Source organism: Cavia porcellus, unplaced genomic scaffold, assembly GCF_034190915.1.
Source record: "Cavia porcellus strain 051 isolate PalLab524CR breed Dunkin Hartley unplaced genomic scaffold, mCavPor4.1 scaffold_12, whole genome shotgun sequence".
Classification (NCBI taxonomy): Eukaryota; Metazoa; Chordata; class Mammalia; order Rodentia; family Caviidae; genus Cavia; species Cavia porcellus.
The window spans coordinates 51,188,537-51,207,473 of NW_026947495.1; the positions used below are offsets into that span (position 1 = coordinate 51,188,537).

Here is an 18,937-nt window from a genome sequence, read left to right on the forward strand (position 1 = left end):
TAAATACATATAACTTTTATTTAAAAAAATTCATACAACTAAAAAAAGATGAATTTACAAATCACTGAAATAAGTAATAAACTATTCATTGTTTGTTATTGGTGAAGATAATCCAAAGAAACAAAGAATTTATATTTCTTGATTATTAAGGACAAGCTCAGCATTCTTTAACTTTGTAGACCAACATTTACATATTTTAAGAACATGAGTTTTCTTTCTGATCTCATAAGTTTTTCAAGTCAAAAAGATTGAGACTAATTATTTCCCTTATTCCTCAAATTCATGTTTTAAAGAAAGCAAGTTAGAGAAGGTATAGAGGAATGATGTTTGGAAGAGGGTTAGATAACTCTGCAAAGGTCTGATGGGAAAAGGGAGGCAAAGTTATCAACCCAAAGACCTATGTTTTGGAAGACATTTTCTGTGCCATTATTTCCACTATGATAGTAACCCAAGGTGATGTCCATGCTTTAGTCTAGACAATTGTAGCAGTAGGCTTTCTCTTAAAATTTAAAATAGCAGCAGGAATTGCATATCATGCTTTTGAAAAAAATCTTAGTGGTATTTCCAAGCACTAAAATCAGTTAAATAGTGTGTTCTTCTAAATTCTCTTCTTTTCAATACACTATCTAGTATAAAAGTAAAGATAAATTCTTCAACATTCTGTATAAATCTTTATTTTTTCTGCTAAATTATCTAAAAGATATAACAAAAATGTTAAAAGGTAGGCATGTAGACAGTAACAACAATTTAGAAAGAATTTCTGTTTGCTTCTTTGATATGAGAAATCTCTAGGAAATAGGGAGTATTAAAAAATAGAAATAGTAACAAGACGAACTAAAAAGAGAAAGAGGAAAAATATAAGCACACTCAACATTCAATCAATGATTACTTGCCAAAGAAATTGATGATTGGCTTGAGCCTGTCATATTGCTGCCATTAAAGGATTACTGTCGGTCCAATAGTCATTGGTATCCTAATCAGCTGTTAGTAATATTTTAATACTGTATTTTTTGTCAATAGAAAGAATTGAGCCTAACACTCCAAATATTTGGTTATACAAGCCTTATCATTAAAAATTGTGTTTGTGGGAGCTGGGGATTTAGCTCAGTGGCATAAGTGCCTGCCTTGCAAGCAGGTAGTCATGAGTTCGATCCCCGGTACCGATAAAAAGGAAAAAAAAAATTGTGTGTGTGTATACGTGAGTGAGTCATGACATATTTTACACACACATATACTTAGACACACACCTATATATTTTATTTTATAGATAGATGTAGGTATAACCTATTCCATTATACATGCTATTATAGTAGTTTTATTGTACGTTAACAATATACCAACACGTAATTTAAAAAATAAAAATTATTCCCATGATACAGTGAATCATTTTAGCAACTCAGATGAAATCTGAAGACTATTTAAATAGGCTACTTTTGAGTATTTTCCTCTTTATTGTTTTTTGTGCAAACATTTAAACAATGTCCATGACCAATTATTTTGCCACTAATCCATCATTTTTGTTCTTTACTTGTAACAATAACATTTTGCTTCCTTCTTAGAAACTGCAGCACCTGTTGCTATAATGCTGCTAGTCATGGAGGCCAGATTCTGTGTGCTTTGGTGTTAGAATTTTAAAAAGGAAAGAGAACCACTTGAGGATATCAGTTCCTATATTTGAACTTGAACTGACAACTCTCTTGTAAGGAAGTGGGCTATTTCCTTAGAAAAAGTGAACACAAGTTCAAAAGGACATCTATTTCAACAAATTCATTATGTGAAGGCCAACTTGCCAGAGGATCTACATGTTTCTTCCTTTTAAAATTCACCTTTCGAATGTGAGCTCCTTAGCACATGTAGTAGACAAAACTGGAAGTGGGTGTGGAGAAGGATGAAGCTAGAAGAATTCCAGTCCCTTGGAGAAAAGTTCATGAGGGGTAATACAGAGCTCAACCTCTGTAAGCCTCCATGCTCTGTGATCTCCATGGTTTTCCTTCAGGTTCCTGATTGCCTCTGCTAATTGACTTCGTAATCCTCATTGCACTTGGGATTCTTCCTTCAAAGCTGAATTTTATGTGTGCAGTAAAATAGCACTAAACTAGTTATGATGTCTTACAAGATGATTTTAGTATCCATTGAGGTGTAGTTTTTGCTGTTATAAAATCCGCAATATTGAAAGGCTGCATTGACTTTCATCCATGTCATATAAGCAAATGGAGCATGTGTAGGTGATTGAGGTCCTGGCCTGTAACGGGGGGAAGTCCTCTTCCCATAACATTCTGTTCAGGGCTCTAAGACACAGTTATACGGCTATTCTGAATTGCCTTCCATTTTTAACCAACCTACTTTATTTCTTTATCTGTGAAATACTTGTAAATATTAGATGGTTTTGTTGAATGACATTGTAGAAAGCTATCCATCAAATTGCAGAAAATCATTCACCATTTTACAAAGCAAAAAATTTACCCTCTTAAAGTCTAAATGAAGTTTACTCTTAAAATCAGAAATATAGTGAGAGTTTTAGGAAGAATATTTAAAAACCACATGCATCAGATTTAAACTTTAGAAAGAAAATGAATTACCTTTGTCTCCTTCACTTTCAAAGGACAATCTCCTTCTTCGTAGTTTAAAGTTTTCTCCTTCAGAATCATTCATGGACTGTGATTATAGTAAGAGATCAGCCTTTGTTAATTGATCATAAAGATGAAATGGAAGGTTATTCACTAAAGCAGTGAATTGTCAGCATTCGTTACTATTTCATATCACTTCAGTCACTCAGAATCTTAATTACTAGAGTGCAGACAAATAGTTACAATACTTTGCTTAATGGTTGTTTCTGAAGTATGAAATGGACTGATGGAATAATTCTAGTGGTTTCACCATCTGATAGGGAAATCACAGTTGAAGAAGTTATTTATTTGGAATGTTTCAGATGATGCCAGTATTTAGAAACAAATACTCCTTTATGGTAATTGTATTTTATGTTATTTGGTAAAGTTAAAGCAAAAATAACAATAATTTAAGACAGTTTAAAATAGTAATTTCACAAAACCTATCACTGCACAGAAAAATGTGTAACCTAATTATAATTAACTATGATGTTTCAATTACATGGTAATGATCACAAGGTTAAATATCACAGCACTAAGTATAAGTTGTTGAATTCAATGAACATTATGTTAGAGTCCTTTATTTTTTGATCCGACTTCCTTCTCTTTCTCTGTTTCACTCTGTACAATATCCATCTTATAAGCAAGAATAGAAGCTCCTGTTGTATTCCTGGGCTGCCTGATTTTTTAAATAATGAAATGACCTGGGATAGATATTTGTTAATTTTCAAGACAAAATTGGAATGAAGTTGATGACATTTGATTAGGATTGTGTGAAAGCACATAATTAAAACTACTGTGAAAATATATGCTCTTAATAAGTTTTTAATCACCTAAATAAGTTTTTAGTCTTTTAGTGTTTGTAAAGAGGTACTTATCTAAGCAGGTACAGATGAACATTGAATAGCACCCTGGTGACCTTAAAATTGCTTTTTCTCTTTAAGTCTCTCAGAGTGACTGAGAATAAATGGCTCTCAGAAGAATCAAATCTACATTTACCTGGATATGGACTTAAAGATCTTTCTCTAGATAATGCACTAATTAGCATATAAATATACTAGCAGGCATCAAATGCCCAGCACTTAGTTTATGACTTTAAAAGTGTTTATGACTGGAAAGGGGTTTGGAGGTTCTGAGGATAAAGGGACACAGGAGGAATAACTTGTTAATAAATTGTTATCTGCCACAAAGTTCCCTTATTCATGGTATAGCAGAGGTTCACAAAGACATTATCAAGTGGAAAAGAGTTAGGAACATGAAAACTACACTCTCAAAATTTATTATAGGTTAAATAATGTGTAGAATTATTTAAAACATTGTTTCTATTAGACCATATATTATTCATTCTGCAACATTAATTTTGAGTCTACTGTAATACCTGATGAATATATAATATATCTTTGATTTAGAAATGTTGTTAATTATGGATCTATGTTGGAATGAGGTTAATCTTTTCATTATTATTGAAAAGTCAGTGGTAACAAATATGTGATATAAATAACAGCTGAAAAGATATTTTCTTTTGCGTAAGATAAACATTTAATAGTTTAAAGTTGACTATTTCCTACAAATAATTGACACAATCTACACCAAACTATTTTAACCCAAATATTTCACATAAGGTTTCCTAAACTTAATTAATAGACTTAAAATTATTCAATATATTTAAAAGTAAGTAGGTTGAATTTCTTCTCTATAGTTTAAATTTCAGTATCCAGCTGACCTTTCTTGCTCTATATTTAGAATTTATTAAGTTTTGCAGCAACATTTTGTTTAATTTTTCAGAAGTATTTGTGCAATTGAAGAATAAAGTAAAATGTCAAGAATACAAAAATAAGCAGACAGTTAACATATACCTTTGCACTCTCATGCCTTAGGTTGAAAGTCAATTCTAGATTTGTTAGAAAGTGATCAGAAAACTCTGGGTACATATCCAAAACTTCTAGCAAGTCTTCTCGCTGAATCTTATGCAAGTCACAATATGTGAGAGCTCTTACATCTGCATTAGACTTTCCAGGTTTGGCATAAAGATGAACCATTTCACCAAATATATCATTTTTTCCTAAAGAAAAAAAAATTGGAAGAAAATGAATCTACATATATTCCTTCCAAAAGCAGAAAGAGACCAATGGCCAATTGACAAATCCCTGAATCAAAGACCATCATGACCAACAGACATTTGGACAACAAGGTTGACAGGTCTGGACTGATTCTCTCAGTTGACTGATGTTTGCTGAATGGAGTTTCGACTCCAAAAGTCATTGATTCTGCATGCTCTCTTTCATTTGCCTGTTGTGAGTGTTTGGCTAAGTGTCTAGAATTAGCAAGTAAGTTTTCATTGTGGTACCCACTCCCACTGGTAGCAAAAGATCCTGCATAAAGTATTTTAAAGATACTTTCACAAAGGTATGTTCTGATTTTGCTGATCCAGGAATATGAGAAAGGCCACAATGTGTCAGATTTAAATTCATTCAAAGAATAATCTCCAGAGATAGTGCTAAAAAAGCTCTTTCAAAGCTTAGAAGATTGGAGCAAAAATGTGAACAGACCTTGTTTCTCTTAATAACCACTTTGATATTAGCCTTTAATAAATTCACCCAATTGTTTAAAATATCTAGTCAGATTTCTTCAACACATGTAGACATGCCTTTTGTCAAATGCCTTTTGCTTTGAACATTTGACCTCTTCGATTTCTGTAAAACCCATGATTATTTCAGCATCTGCCTTCTGCCCAGCACCCCCCCCCACCCCATCCCCACGCACACCATCACCTCTGACCATCCAAACCACTTGATTTTGTCTTGCTAATTAATAAGGATAAGGATGACACCAACAATAATATTTTTCTTGAGTATTAAGTAGGTGACAGGGATTGTGTCAAATGCTTAGGTGTATTGTTTCCTATTATTTCATTTTTATCCTCCAAATAACTTCATGAAGAAATTACTAATTATTATCCAAATTTTATAAATACTGAAAGAGGATTAAAGAGGTAAACTGATTAGCCCAAGGTCACCTTCTTAGCAGGGTGAAGTGGAGGGAAGGGAGCGTGTAGTCAGGATTAAATCTCATGCACTGTGATTCTAGAGTCAATGTTTTCACATATGTGATCTATTGAATTTCCTCCTGAAATTTTTTTGAATATTTGGCCCACTTTTCTATTGCTAAACATTATCACATATTTATGTGATAAATGGACTTAAATTCTGATGGATAATTTGGTTATGACACTTTTAAGGATCCTTTATGAGTATAAAATAGAATCTTTTTTATGCCTATTCTGAGGCTTCTTTTCAGATTTGGGAAAAATTTTACTGTTTATGTCATTTTAGATTTTTCTAGATAACTTCATCTATCTGTGAGAACTACCCACTGGGGGACTATCAATGTTTTTAAACAGTGAAATTGTGATGAGTAAAATTTGTTGTAACATTCTTATTTAAATGAGAATTTAACAGGAGGGAAGTCAAATACCATATCTTAACTACATAGAAAAATAGGCAGTGAAGATCAGAAATGCAAGGAAGCTTGCTCCTATTGGCAACAAACCAGGATAAGATGTCAAAGCCAAATCTTGTGAAAACTACTGTATTCTGTAACTTCGATATAATTTAGAATATGTTTTTATTGTTCGTTCATTTTTCAGATTGGGAACCAAACTGTATATCTTATCAACTTTATGAAAAATTTAAAAAAACTGTAACCATAATAAAATTGTCAGTCTGTGGAGGGAATCCCTCAGATGTCTTCATCTGTGTACTAAATCCTCTGCTCTGCCATAGTGTGGTTCTGCACAGCAACAAAGGAAACGCACAACACTTCTATATGTCTGGAACTAATCATTATTTGTGAACATCAAGACTGAAGTGAAAGGAAATTGCTATATTTCATGATCATTATTAACATGGAGCTGCAAAAAACCAGAAAGTTTCACAGATACTGACAGCAGGCAGCAGCATGAGAGCGGTGGGCCTGAAACCTCTTTGTTAGTGGAAGGAGAGGAAACAAACCCTACTCACTTTGGTCCCTTGCTGTGTCTTTGTATAGGAATAGTATGAAGATATCCCACACAGTCACATGGCATATGTTTATTTTGAAAGAGATAAAACAGATTAAACATGGGTTTTCTTTTGCACTATAACCAATTTATTATTAATTTTAATTTCATTATCACCTTTATCCTTGGTGTTATATTCACAGCTTCATATTACTTACATATAAACTCATAATTCCATTTGTGTATGTGAATACATGAAATTCATAAAACATAAACCCAGTTCAAGATACATCAATGGCACGTGCTAGTATAAATATAATTTATATTTTGTCTTAAGATGTTAAGGGAAAAAGCATGAAACCAAAGTTGTCTAAAATGAGAAGAAAATGCTATTTTCCTGTATTTGCCCTCAAATGTCTGAATAGCTGCCGAGCACTGAAGAAGTCATGGAAGCCTTTATTCCATGGAAAAAACTAAGACAGTCAATAAAACGTGTTTCTATTAAAATTAATTTGCTTTGAATGGAATTTTAAATACAGCTTTTGAATTACACACTGGTATTAAAGTCCACATTTTACCAATCATTTTTAAATTATGTACTGTGACAGCTACCAATAGCTATAGCTGATGACTGAATTTGTTACCTTCTGGTTCTGAAACACTCACCGAGAATAGCTACCACGATGTCATCTTTAAGAATTTCGATGGAACCTCGGGACAAGAAGTATAGTGCCGTCAGAACATCGCCACAGTGAACAAGGGTGTCCCCTGGAGGGGCATGAGTGGTCTTGAACTTCATTGCCAGAGCTCTCAGGCAACCTTTACTTGCGCCTCGAAAAGCTTTGCAGTTTTGTAGCAGAGTCTGGTTGAGATGTAGACAAATGTCAGCTTGTAAGCATTCTGGGAAGCCCTTTAGGACCTGAAGGAGAAAGATAAAGAATTTCATACTACCAGCGCACTGTGTAGTTCAATCTGATATAAAGTTTATTTTTTGATCAAGGAACTGCAGGTGTAGTAATTGTCACCAGGAGTTCTTCCAGTGTTTCTACCTTGCCTACTTCAATGAATACTTGGTTTGCTAAACATGTCAAAAATTTTAACTCAAATACCTGCTCTCTGAATTAACTTCAGGTATTCAGATTCAACACAAGTGCTGTCTCATTAAAATGCTATGCCTACAACTTTTCACATTGCTTCTCTTTTCCCTGTACTGTATTATGTAGCATACTGTGCACAGATATAATGCAATGTGACAATTAATAAGACATAACTAATCAAAGACAGTACAACTAGAAAGATAACAGTTTGATAGAATTTTGAGTCAATTTAGATTACCATTTGTGGTATATGTCTTAGTCATAATTAATAAAAATGTTAGTCTTGAAGTAGTCATGGAATTTGTAAATGTTATAAACCAGAGAGTCCTCTTAGTTAGCAATACTTGGACTACTTATATTTCTTTAATATATTGTATTATTAAAATTAAATATTTGGTAAGTCTAAAAATAAAGGAAAGAACAGTAAACATACTTTAAAAGTATACTTTAATTTTCAGAAATAGAAATTATGCCAGAATTTACAGTACATATACAAGCTTCTAAAGTGTTAGCATTTTGATAACCTATTCAGTGGTTATTTTAAAATTTGTGAATAGATTAAACAACAGTTAATGACCTTTGCTATTCAATTTGAAGTAAATACACTTTATGATACATTTGTAAATTCCCAGCATATGATGGATCAAAGACAACTCGTGCTTCTCTGTGTCTTGCTACTTTGGGTAGCACATACAGGTTTTACTTTGCTCTCTCTGAGTACTTTGGGATGGACCATTGTGCAGTGTAACTTATAGTGCAATAATGCAGTTGTGGATTTTTCTACTTTTCAACTCAATATTGGTGAACCAGTCAGTATAACTAAAATGATCATGAATCATTTATAAGCCAATTGAAATATACTTAGCACATAGAGGAACTTCAAATTGCATCATATTTTGATGTACTTACAATCATTAGCACTTTAAACATTAAAACATTAAATAGCAATAGGCATCCTCCTTCTAGTGTACCACCATGAGATGTAAGTGGTCAGATTGTGATATGATATGAAAGGATCAATATGAGACATGAATCTCAACACACATAATTCTTTGCTCTTATCTCTTTCGTTGCCTAGAAGTGTGTAGAGAGTATTTTAGAAGAAATTCATAGAGCTGAATTCTGGTCATGAATTTGCCACAGGTCGACTCTTGTGCAAGTCACTTTACTCCTCTGTTTTCCTATTGTGGAATAAGCATCTTCACAATAATGGAGTCAACCATAAGTTACAATCAATAAGGTGCCAAATGTCAGATATTGTTCACCCAGCTCTATGCTGCTCATGCTTTTGTCCTGTAGAGGCCCAGGTCTGAAAGGAAGGAGCTCTCCTTTGCTAGGAGTCCCTGAGTACTCATCAGCAAAGTCTCCCCTTACCTGTGGTTTTCATGCTTGGCTACATAACTACCCTTTTGCCTAGCTTCCTGTTGGAACTGAAGATCTCTCTAACACAATTTGTCTTGTCCCTACTTTTATCTCTGAAGTGGGAATTTTCTCTCTTATATTTTCTCTTGACAATATCCTATATCAGTTCAAACTCTTTTTAGGAACCAATTCTCTGTGCCACTGATACCTGCTATTATCTAAATAGTCCCATTAGATTCTTTGCCAAGTGGTGCTAGACTGAAGTTGAGCTAAGTATAGATCCTGTTTTCTGAAATGCTGACGGCTTAATTTTAGACTTATATTGGACAAAAATGCCTCAGCTTTTTGGTCTTTGTATGACTTTTTTTTCACTGGAGCCAACTCTTGTAGTCTCAGCATAATTCATAAATGATCTCACATAGATAAAGATGAATAGAACATCACAGCGAATTAGGTATGTGCATCTTTCTAGTAAGACATACATTGCCAGGCATGCTGGAGCACACCTGTAATCCCAGCCCTCAGAAGGCTGAGGCATCAGGAGGGAGTTAAACACCAGTTTGAACTACATACTAAGACTTTGTATCAAAAAAATACCTAGGCATATGGGGCTATAATATGAGAAAGTATTTTGTACTTCATATAAGTGGGGACCATAATTGTGACTGTAAATTATAATGGGAATATTGAGCTTGAGTTTGTAACTTTAATGTGAGGAATTTTCCCTGAAGTCTCCCTGAGTATAGCCTGTAGCAGAATCAAAAACCTCTTTGCGTGTGTGTGTGTGTGTGTGTGTGTGTGTGTGTGTGTGTGTATTCCTTAAATTATTTGGCAGAGATGAGACAGAAATGGGAGTCCTCACTGCTTTGAGTGTGTTCTGTAAGCTATAGATTTAGATAGCTATGAGCTACAGTTCTACTGAAGTAACTTACTATGAGTTTGTTCAAATTACTTCTTGTAGATTCAATTTCATCTTTCAACATAAAATTAATAACATCAACTCACAGAGTTGTGGCCATGATTACAAAAGACATTGTATGTAAATTAGCTCAACTTAGTAGATAAATTAATAGGCAATTTATCTCTGACTTTCTGTTTTTTGCTACACATACAGTATTGTTTTTGCAGAGGTGGTGTGTTTGTTTTTGTTGGAAATTGATATACATCCAATTTTCTGTGGTTTTTTTTTTGTGTCTCATATGAAAATTTCCATTCATTTTTGTGTTCTATTACTTTAGCATTAGCAAAGTTTAAATGAAAACATTTAAACTTTGTGCCATGTATCTTCAGTTTAAGAATCCTTTTTATTGCATATCTCTGAATTCTTTTCTCCTATTTCTCGCTTATCAAGTGTTATGGCTTACTTGCACTGAGCTTTTCATTGTTACTGCCTTAAATCCCCTTTAAAGTAAACAGTTAATAAAATAAATATATAAATATGTTTTTAGAATGCCGGTAGTCTTGGAATCACCCACAAAATCTTAAGGGTACTTGGGAAAGTTTTTACCTTGTTAAATTTGCCCTTAACATCCATTCTAGTAAAAGTGACATCCTTTGGGAAAGACTACATGACACTAGAGGAGTTGTAGAGCTTTTGTGTTTTCACAGAAGGAGGTTCTGAAGAGTTTAGCAGAAACTTGTCTAAATTAAGGAATTCTTGTGTGGTCTTAGCTCTTGACTTTCTTAACATATATTCAAGTAAAACTAAATGAGATTTAAAATTCAGTTGTTGAATCTTGCACTTCTCTAATAGTTTGATATCACAAATAAAATGTCAGGATTATAATCTTGAATTATGGTTCAGTAAAGGTACTGTGAATAGTTAAAAGAAAAATGCAGTGGAACAGATACAGCAGTACATTGAAAATCTGGGAAATAAGAGGTAATTTTAAATAGATATTTATCCAGGGGTCAAACTGATTCTTTTCTTTGCTTTCTAATTATCCTTTTATTTGTTCAGTTTGCTTTTCTGCTAAACTCCCTGAATTAATTTTTTTTTTCATTTATAACCCAACTATTTATAATGTATCAAGCTTAGCAGTTCTAGCTATGGAAGGTTGCTATGGTAAACATATACATAAGATAGGCTGGACTGGTGTTTGTTATATTCATCTGAGTACACTGTGCATAATCTTCTTATACGTCAAACTACAGTGGCAAAGGTACATGCTGCATTCTACTATGCATGGGTGGCTGTTATTTTATTGAATCAATCTGATTTTAAAGACAAAGATTCAATACCCAACACTAGTCATATAGCTTGTAGCTGGAAAACAAGTTCTGATTCACTTAAAAATATTTGTGAAATGTTTACTGTATGTCTGATATTAGGCTGTAGAGCATCACTATGAATAAAATGTATTCTGAAAATACACATGGTCCTCAAAACTTTCTTACAAATACCCAGACTAAAACAACCTTTTACAATGTTAGCAGAATTTCTCACACTCTCTTCTTCATATTAAGCTTGGGCATTTATAGTTTATATTTATAATACTAATGTCTGTTCAAATGAACCCTTAAGTAATAGTTAATTGAAGATGAAGCTCTGATTTTATTTTTCTAACATTGGCAGGCATTGGGAAGATTATTAAAAACTTTTTGAAGTTCTGGGAAACTTTTTTCAAGGTTGGCTGAAATCTCATCTCTATTTTGATATGGCAGTCTGAATAATTTACAAATGCAAGACTAATTTCCACTTACTTGAATTTATGTGACTAAGGCTCTTTAGGGCACTCAAAATCAAATTATGACTTACACATTAGAATTTGTTCACTTAAATAAGCATGAAATGCTATCTGTGATTGTTAGAAGAAATAAATTTCATATTGTACTACAGAGGACTTAGAATTTAAAGACATTTGAGCACAAGAAACCCAAGGTAGCACTATTAAATCTAATTAAAGAAATCACACAAGATGAAGAGAGAGGAAATAGTTATATAATAAACATATATCAAACATGATAAATTACTATTTCAGAAAGTACATATTAAAACTTTCCTAAAAGATATACAAAGTGTGATTAAAAATACAGTGAATGTTAACATTTTAAAAAATTAATAAAGTAAAAGAGTCATTACCATTAACTTCTGCAACATATGCAATTTCCCTTCCTTTAAATACATTTATCCCATCATCTTTGCCACTTTCTGAAGCAGTTTCCAAAATTTTCTTTTGTGTCTTTAGTTGTACTGCAGTGACTGCTTGAATTGATTCATTGTGTTTACCTTTATAGTCATTTTGACTTTGGGGAAGACCCAGAAGTTGCACAGTGACTGATCAGGTAAATAAAGCAGATGAGGACATGTTTTTATGAGCCTGCCTTTCTGTTGAATGATAATCAGCAGCAGCATTCACTGCGTTTTTGGTCATACCTTAAAAAGCCACTCACATAAAAAGGACTTCCAGAACTATTTCAAAACCTGGAAAGAATGGTAGGATAAATGTGTTTGAATTAGAGGGAATATTTGAAGGGGATTAATGGCTATGAATCTCTTTTTACTATAATTGAAGTTGCTAATCTTTTATTTGAACATTTATCATGTATTTGTGTTTTTAATCACACTGTGTATGCTGACACATAATCAAATTATGATATTCTTGATAGTTATAATTGTGCAGTAAGTGCATTCACATCTTCTCTATAATACCAATGAATGGCTTTAAAGTTAATGTAAGTTAATATAAGCCTTAAATATCTGACTAGGTATGTGTGCTAATCAAAAGGCATGTCCCATTAATTTTGATAAATTAATTCTTACATATAAACTTATACCAACTGAATAATTATGCTATCTTTTATATGTTGGGCTATAAAGGAAAAACAAGTTTGATTCAGGCCTATGACAGCTATAATTGAGCATTTATGTCCATGTAGTATCGAGCAGAGAGTTTTCTCTTGTTTATTAGATATGTCACCATTCTACCACATTTCAAAAGAAAAGAAGTATTTATTAGTTTAACTAAATTTTAACTGACTTGATAGAAAATAATTTCTAAATAAGAATACACATTTGTATTGACAATAAACTGTTCAAATTTAAGACACAGATTCGATGCTTGCTGTTCTCAGTCTGGATTGAAAAAAAACTCCAGTAGTGGCTACATTTTTTGAGATTCTGTTTGGAAATGCAAGTAATTGAATTTTTAAAAAAACCTCCTGATTTGTTTCACAGTGTTTTAAATCCCTGAATTAACTTTTAAAAATAAATCTAAATGTATACTCTAAGTCATTCTGCTTCATAGTCTAATAGTAGACATGGTTAACCTATGTTGTGATGTAGGTTTTTTATTTGTTTTAGTTGTTGTAGCTGCTTGAGGGAGCCTTCTCAGACTGAGTAGGGCACATTTAAAAAGGCAGTTGGAATGTGGCAAATTGTTCTCCTAAAAAGCAGATTAATCATATGGACAACTTTGGTGGCTATGTTAACTGTCATTAAGACATTTTCTAGGGAAATTCTCTGGGTCATTATGTATATTTAAGTCTTGACAAATTGGGATTAATCAAAACGCAAATTAATACTCCCTACGAGGCACTAAAACCTCAAGCATGACTATCAAATGGATTATGCAAGTAATATATTAAATCTTAAGACTCTGTACTAGAGTACAGCTTCAATATTTCATAGCACTTCTTGACTCTGGTAGAACTATTGTTTTCATGTGAGCATTCAGCTTTTGCTAAATTTGTGAGATAATAGACCTTGCTTTTCATTGTTTCTAGGGGTCAATGTCCTAACATAATAGATTTTGGAATTTGTACGTCACTGTATATTATATTGTTTCTATGGTTATTCATTAAAATATGTATAGGAGACAAATACAATTCATGGTCCTTTGGAATTACATGTTTAATACTACATTTTAACCACTGATTGCCATAAGTGGATTCTTTAAGCAATTTTTACTTTACATATGCACATTACTAGACTGAAGCTCATAATGCTTTGTAACCTACTTTATTGTTTCACCTTCATAGGACTGATAAGAATATGAAATTACTTTATTGCATAAGGCTGTCATAACTGATCATATTGTTGGGAAAGCAGAACATGTGGAGTCCATTACTGTGGAAAAATTTTTAAGTACTCGAAGGATCAACTAATGTCTTGCAACTAAGTTATCAACGCTAAGCATATGGTTATGTCTCTAAGGAGTCATATATATGGACAAAACAAAAGTCTGTCACACACCAACTAGGATAACAGCTACATAAACCCTAAATCAGTTTAATATCAGTAAGGGTTCCTTGAAAATAAAAACAAATCTTCCTGCCTGCACTTTCTCTTCTTTCTCCTACCACTTTAGTGAACAGAAGTACTGGGTCTTGTTTCCTTAGAAGGAAATTTACATTTTAAATCTGACTCAAATTGAGGTCTGACTAAAGGCTAATGGGCTACAGGTGACCATGTGAGGGCAGATGGGATTTTGTTTTTATACATATGTCCTAGTTAGTTGGGCTCTGGTCCTTTGGTTAACTCAGTGAAAGTCTTTAAAATGGTGACTTAGGATTTCTGAAATGAGATTTCAGAGGAAATCTTGAAACTATTAAGTTTTGTAAGGGCAAAAGGAAGGATCAGCATTTGGAGGAACAGTTTCAAGGCCTTCCCTTTTCACCCCTCTTCCACGAATTCAGAAAGTAGTGATAGGAATGGACAAAATATAACTACAGTAGGTTCTGTTGCATGCCCTGTAAATGGTTCTTCTCAGCTGGGTTGATTGTAGATGATCTGAGCTTGTTTATAGTGTGAGAGAAAAGGAAATACAGTTAGGCAGGTGTTGAAAAATGATTTAAAAATACCACTTTGCACTTAAAATACTATCTCAAATTTGAATCAAATTCTTATGGTTTCAGAAACATTTCTCTCGTGCTATGTTTTTGAAAAAAATCGAATCATCAATATTTTGTGAGGAATATCAAATAGTAATCACCCTTTTTTAAGTGAAAAGTGAGACACACCCACATTAAGAGATTTTATTTGTGGAAAAACCAAGATTCCACTCTTTGTCTATGGTTTCTTTAACTATTTTGACTTGCTCTAGGTATCTATCAAGCTGGAGTTTTACAAGTTTTCTAAGCATATGACAGGGCACGAAATATTTCTCATTCACTTTATTTATCGTCTTTGTAGATAAATCAAGCGATGGATCTGGAAGCAGATTCCCCTTAATCTTTGCATCTTGGGACACGTACTACTCAGATTTTCACTGTTTTTTTTTTTTTCTTTTGGTTCTGTTTTGGTATTTATTTATTCATTCATTTATTTGAGACAGAGTCTCACTATGTAGGACAAGCTCTCCTCAAATCTGCCTTAGTTTGCTGAATGATGGAATCACAGCTATGTACCGCTGTGATCAACTTTGTTTCTTAGACATTTCAAAGCTTAACAAAAATGCAACTGTTTTCTAGGAGAGGAAATAGCTGTATCAGTAATTATCAACTTTGGGAAAATATTAGAACTTTTTAAAATAGAAGCTCTCTTCCTCTGCATGACAGATTTGCCTTCAGTAAAAGTTTTGACTGTTACCTGGCACTCAAAATACTCCAAGGAATGTTGTATCTGCACAATTCTGCTTCCACAGATTGAGCTGTAAGCCTGCTGTGTATGTTCTAGCACTTATTTAGGCCACCTGCAATTGGTAGTGGAATTATAGAATTTAACACACAATACATAAAAGAATAAAGCAGATAAACTCTATCATTTCTTTGCATAAACTAAAGAAATTCCCTTCATCGTTGTGAAATAATGCTGAATTCTTTGAAAAACTTTTATAGTTAGGAGTCAATTTTTTTAACAAATGCAACCAGATTACATTAGGTGTAGGCTCTAATGTATCTGAAAAGTACAAATGTTACAGTTCATTAACTTAGACTAAAAAATAAAATACTTCTAAAGAGACCACAAAATCAGAAGTACTTAGCTGAACATGCTTGTAATACCAGCACTCTGGGAAGCTGAGGCAAGAGAATCATAAATTTCAGCCCAGTGTGAGCATCTTAGCAAGATCTTGTTTCAAAAAAGATAAACATTTAAAAAAAAATAAGAAATCACTGGGAATATAGCCTAGTGTGAAGCCTCTGAATTCAACCTGAGTACCAAAAAACAAAACCCCCAGAAATCAGAAATACTTATTAAGCACCGTACTATAACCTTTGAACCAATTTGGAAAGTGATAAAAGAATATTTCATATAGAAACTTCTACAACCAACCACCGTAAAATTTGCATTCAAAGAAAAATGTAGCTGAACATGGTGGCACATGTCTGTGAAGCCAATGTTCTGGATGGTGAAGGGAACAGAATTCAAATTGGTGGTCAGACTGGATTACATTGCAAGTTCAAGACTATCCTGGACCACATTGGAAATCTTGTCTCTAAATTTAAAAAGGAGTATTATCTTACTGTTTTTGCTATTACAAAAGAATAACTCAAGTAACAAAAGTTGTTAATAAAAAAAGTTGAGACTAACAAAATAATACAAATGATGAAAATGAGGGAATATATATGTAACCACTCTCCAATGTGATTGTAAAATTAAAAAAAAAATTAAAGGATGGCAAATGTCAAATATTAGAACCACAGGTTTGTTCTTCCTCTTGCCTTAATGAAATCTATCCAATGGTCTCCAAGGTAAGTAGAGTTCAGGAACCAATTAATAGGAACCAAGATACAAAGTGAAAGAGATTCTGAAGGTATGTCTAGTATGAAAGCTACAATGAGTATCTTTTCCATTCACATTCATTCACATGGGTAACATGCCAAAGTTAAAGAAAGCAATTAAACTAATTGTAAATTTCTTGAAACATTGCTGTTTTAAGGCTACATGATAACATAGATTGGACAAACTATTTTGTCTACTTTCACCCATTTAAAAGACTAAGTGATATCACATATTGGATTGAACATTTGTATATTAGTGAAAATACAAATTTTTAGTCCACTGATATTTCTTGTACTGAAGAAAATATTGTACTTGTCTTTTGGGGACATTATGGGTGGTTTGATTACATTAAACTTGAGACATGCTGAGTTGGCTCTAGTGCAAATGAAAAGAAATTTAAAATCACATTTCCAAAGAAGATTTTATAAACTTACTTTAATGATTTATTTTTTATTTTTGGCTTAGCCATATTAAGTGATCTGAAACTGAATTAAATTTGAATTACTCCTTTTCTCCTACCTACCCTAGTACATAAGAAACTGTACAGTGTTTTTGCAAACAGGACCATTAGTTTCAGGGGTATCAAAACAATTTCAGACATTGTTACCATCTTCCTGTTAGGGGAACAATGGTGATAAATGAAGTAGCTGAAGTATGAGTGTGTTCACTGCCTCTGCAGTACTTCTGCAATGCCTGCTCATCATATGTAAAGCCCTGGGTCAAGCTGTCCTTATTTTTCTTGGTTTAGAAGCTGCTAAAATTGCATTCCAATCTTGAAGAACCTACTTTGCATAGAAACAGTCAGATCTAGCTGTATATAGGCCTTTATATGGTTGGAGAATAGGATGATGGTGGTATATCACTTGTGAAAGACAACTGAAAGGTACTACTCTGAAAACACCAGAACTTCTGGCTGTTCGTGTCCCAGGTGATGCTTATTGTTCTTATGATATTTTTGAGTTTAGGGTAAGTAGTCTTCATGTAAAATAACAAGCACAGGTAAACTTTGCCTTTTCCTAACCACATATTTTTCAGAGGCTGCCTATAGAAAATGATCAAAAGTGATGCTGTGTTTGTGTGTTAATAACACAAAAGTTTACTACCTATCCAAGAAATACTTGTCTATTAATCAATGTGCAAATGAAACATCCTTTCACGCATATTGTGCATAAACTTCAACTCCTAATTGGTAATGGGGTATTTATTTACAGAAAACTAGAAAGCACACTAGTCCTGTGAATCATTATTGTTTAAATGCAGATATTTGCCAATATCCACAACCCTTATTTTCAAATATACCAGTCAGAGGACTAGTCAGATTGGAGGCACTATTTGGCTTGGTTTTTTTTTTGTTGTTGTTGTTTGTTTGTGTTTTGTTTTTTCCTTTTTTCTGGTACCAGGGATTGAACTCACAACCGCCTGCTTGCAAGGCAGGTGCTTATGCTGCTGAGCTAAATCCCCAGCCACTGGAGGCACTATTTGGGGGGCAGGTAGGGGGATTACAGGGAACTGAACCTAGGAATTACTGAGCTACATTACCAGCCTTTTTATTTTTTGACCTGGGCTCTTGCTAATTTGTCCAGGCTGGTCTTAAATTTCCAGTCCTTCTTCAGTCTCCCAAGTAGCTAGGGTAACAAGGATGCAACAATTGATTTCCTGAAGGCGTCCTTTTCATTAATTTTTAGTTCTATGACACAATCAAGTTCTTTCCATTTACTGTATTTATAGAAGTCAGGGTAGATCATTAGAAAATGATAAAATGGACAAAACAATAGTCTTGAAAGCAAGACTATCAACATAATTCTATTTTATGTTTTGCCTTTATATTAGTGATAAAGTTTTTTTAAGGATTGGTTTGATTTGAGTTGCTGAACTGAATACAAATGTAAGCACCCATGGTTATATTTCATTCTAGTATGCTAAGGCACCATGATATGAATATAAAGCCCTGCACAAAAGAAGTTATTCAGTGTAGGGAACGAATGTAGGGAATGGTTGTTACAGTTTTTGACAGAGTAGAGAAAGATTGTGGCTACAGAGCTGGGATTGGAGTTAGTAATGGAGGTTACATTGAAAAATAACAGACACATGAGAAAAAAGTTGTGAAAGTTTAAGAAATCAGGTGCTGTCTAAATGCTCCTTAGAAATCATATCAGCTTATAGAATTGAAAATTTCTTTTAATCAATATTTCATTTATTATTCTTTGCCAGT

At 33.3% G+C, this 18,937-nt stretch overlaps 1 protein-coding gene across 5 annotated transcripts in view; it reads right to left on the reverse strand.

Annotated features, from left to right (window-relative positions):
* Positions 1 to 18,937, reverse strand: part of Kcnh7 (potassium voltage-gated channel subfamily H member 7) — a 444,168-nt gene that overhangs the window by 24,950 nt on the left and 400,281 nt on the right. For 4 of the 5 annotated variants that reach the window (XM_063259170.1, XM_013142651.3, XM_063259171.1 and 1 more), the window contains 3 exons: positions 7,270 to 7,522; positions 4,463 to 4,668; positions 2,580 to 2,655 (listed from right to left, as the gene is read on the reverse strand). In XM_063259170.1, the coding sequence (XP_063115240.1) occupies positions 2,580 to 2,655; positions 4,463 to 4,668; positions 7,270 to 7,522 (535 nt within the window). The remainder of the gene's footprint in view (positions 1 to 2,579; positions 2,656 to 4,462; positions 4,669 to 7,269; positions 7,523 to 18,937) is intronic. The other variant, XM_063259169.1, reaches the window with a different exon arrangement.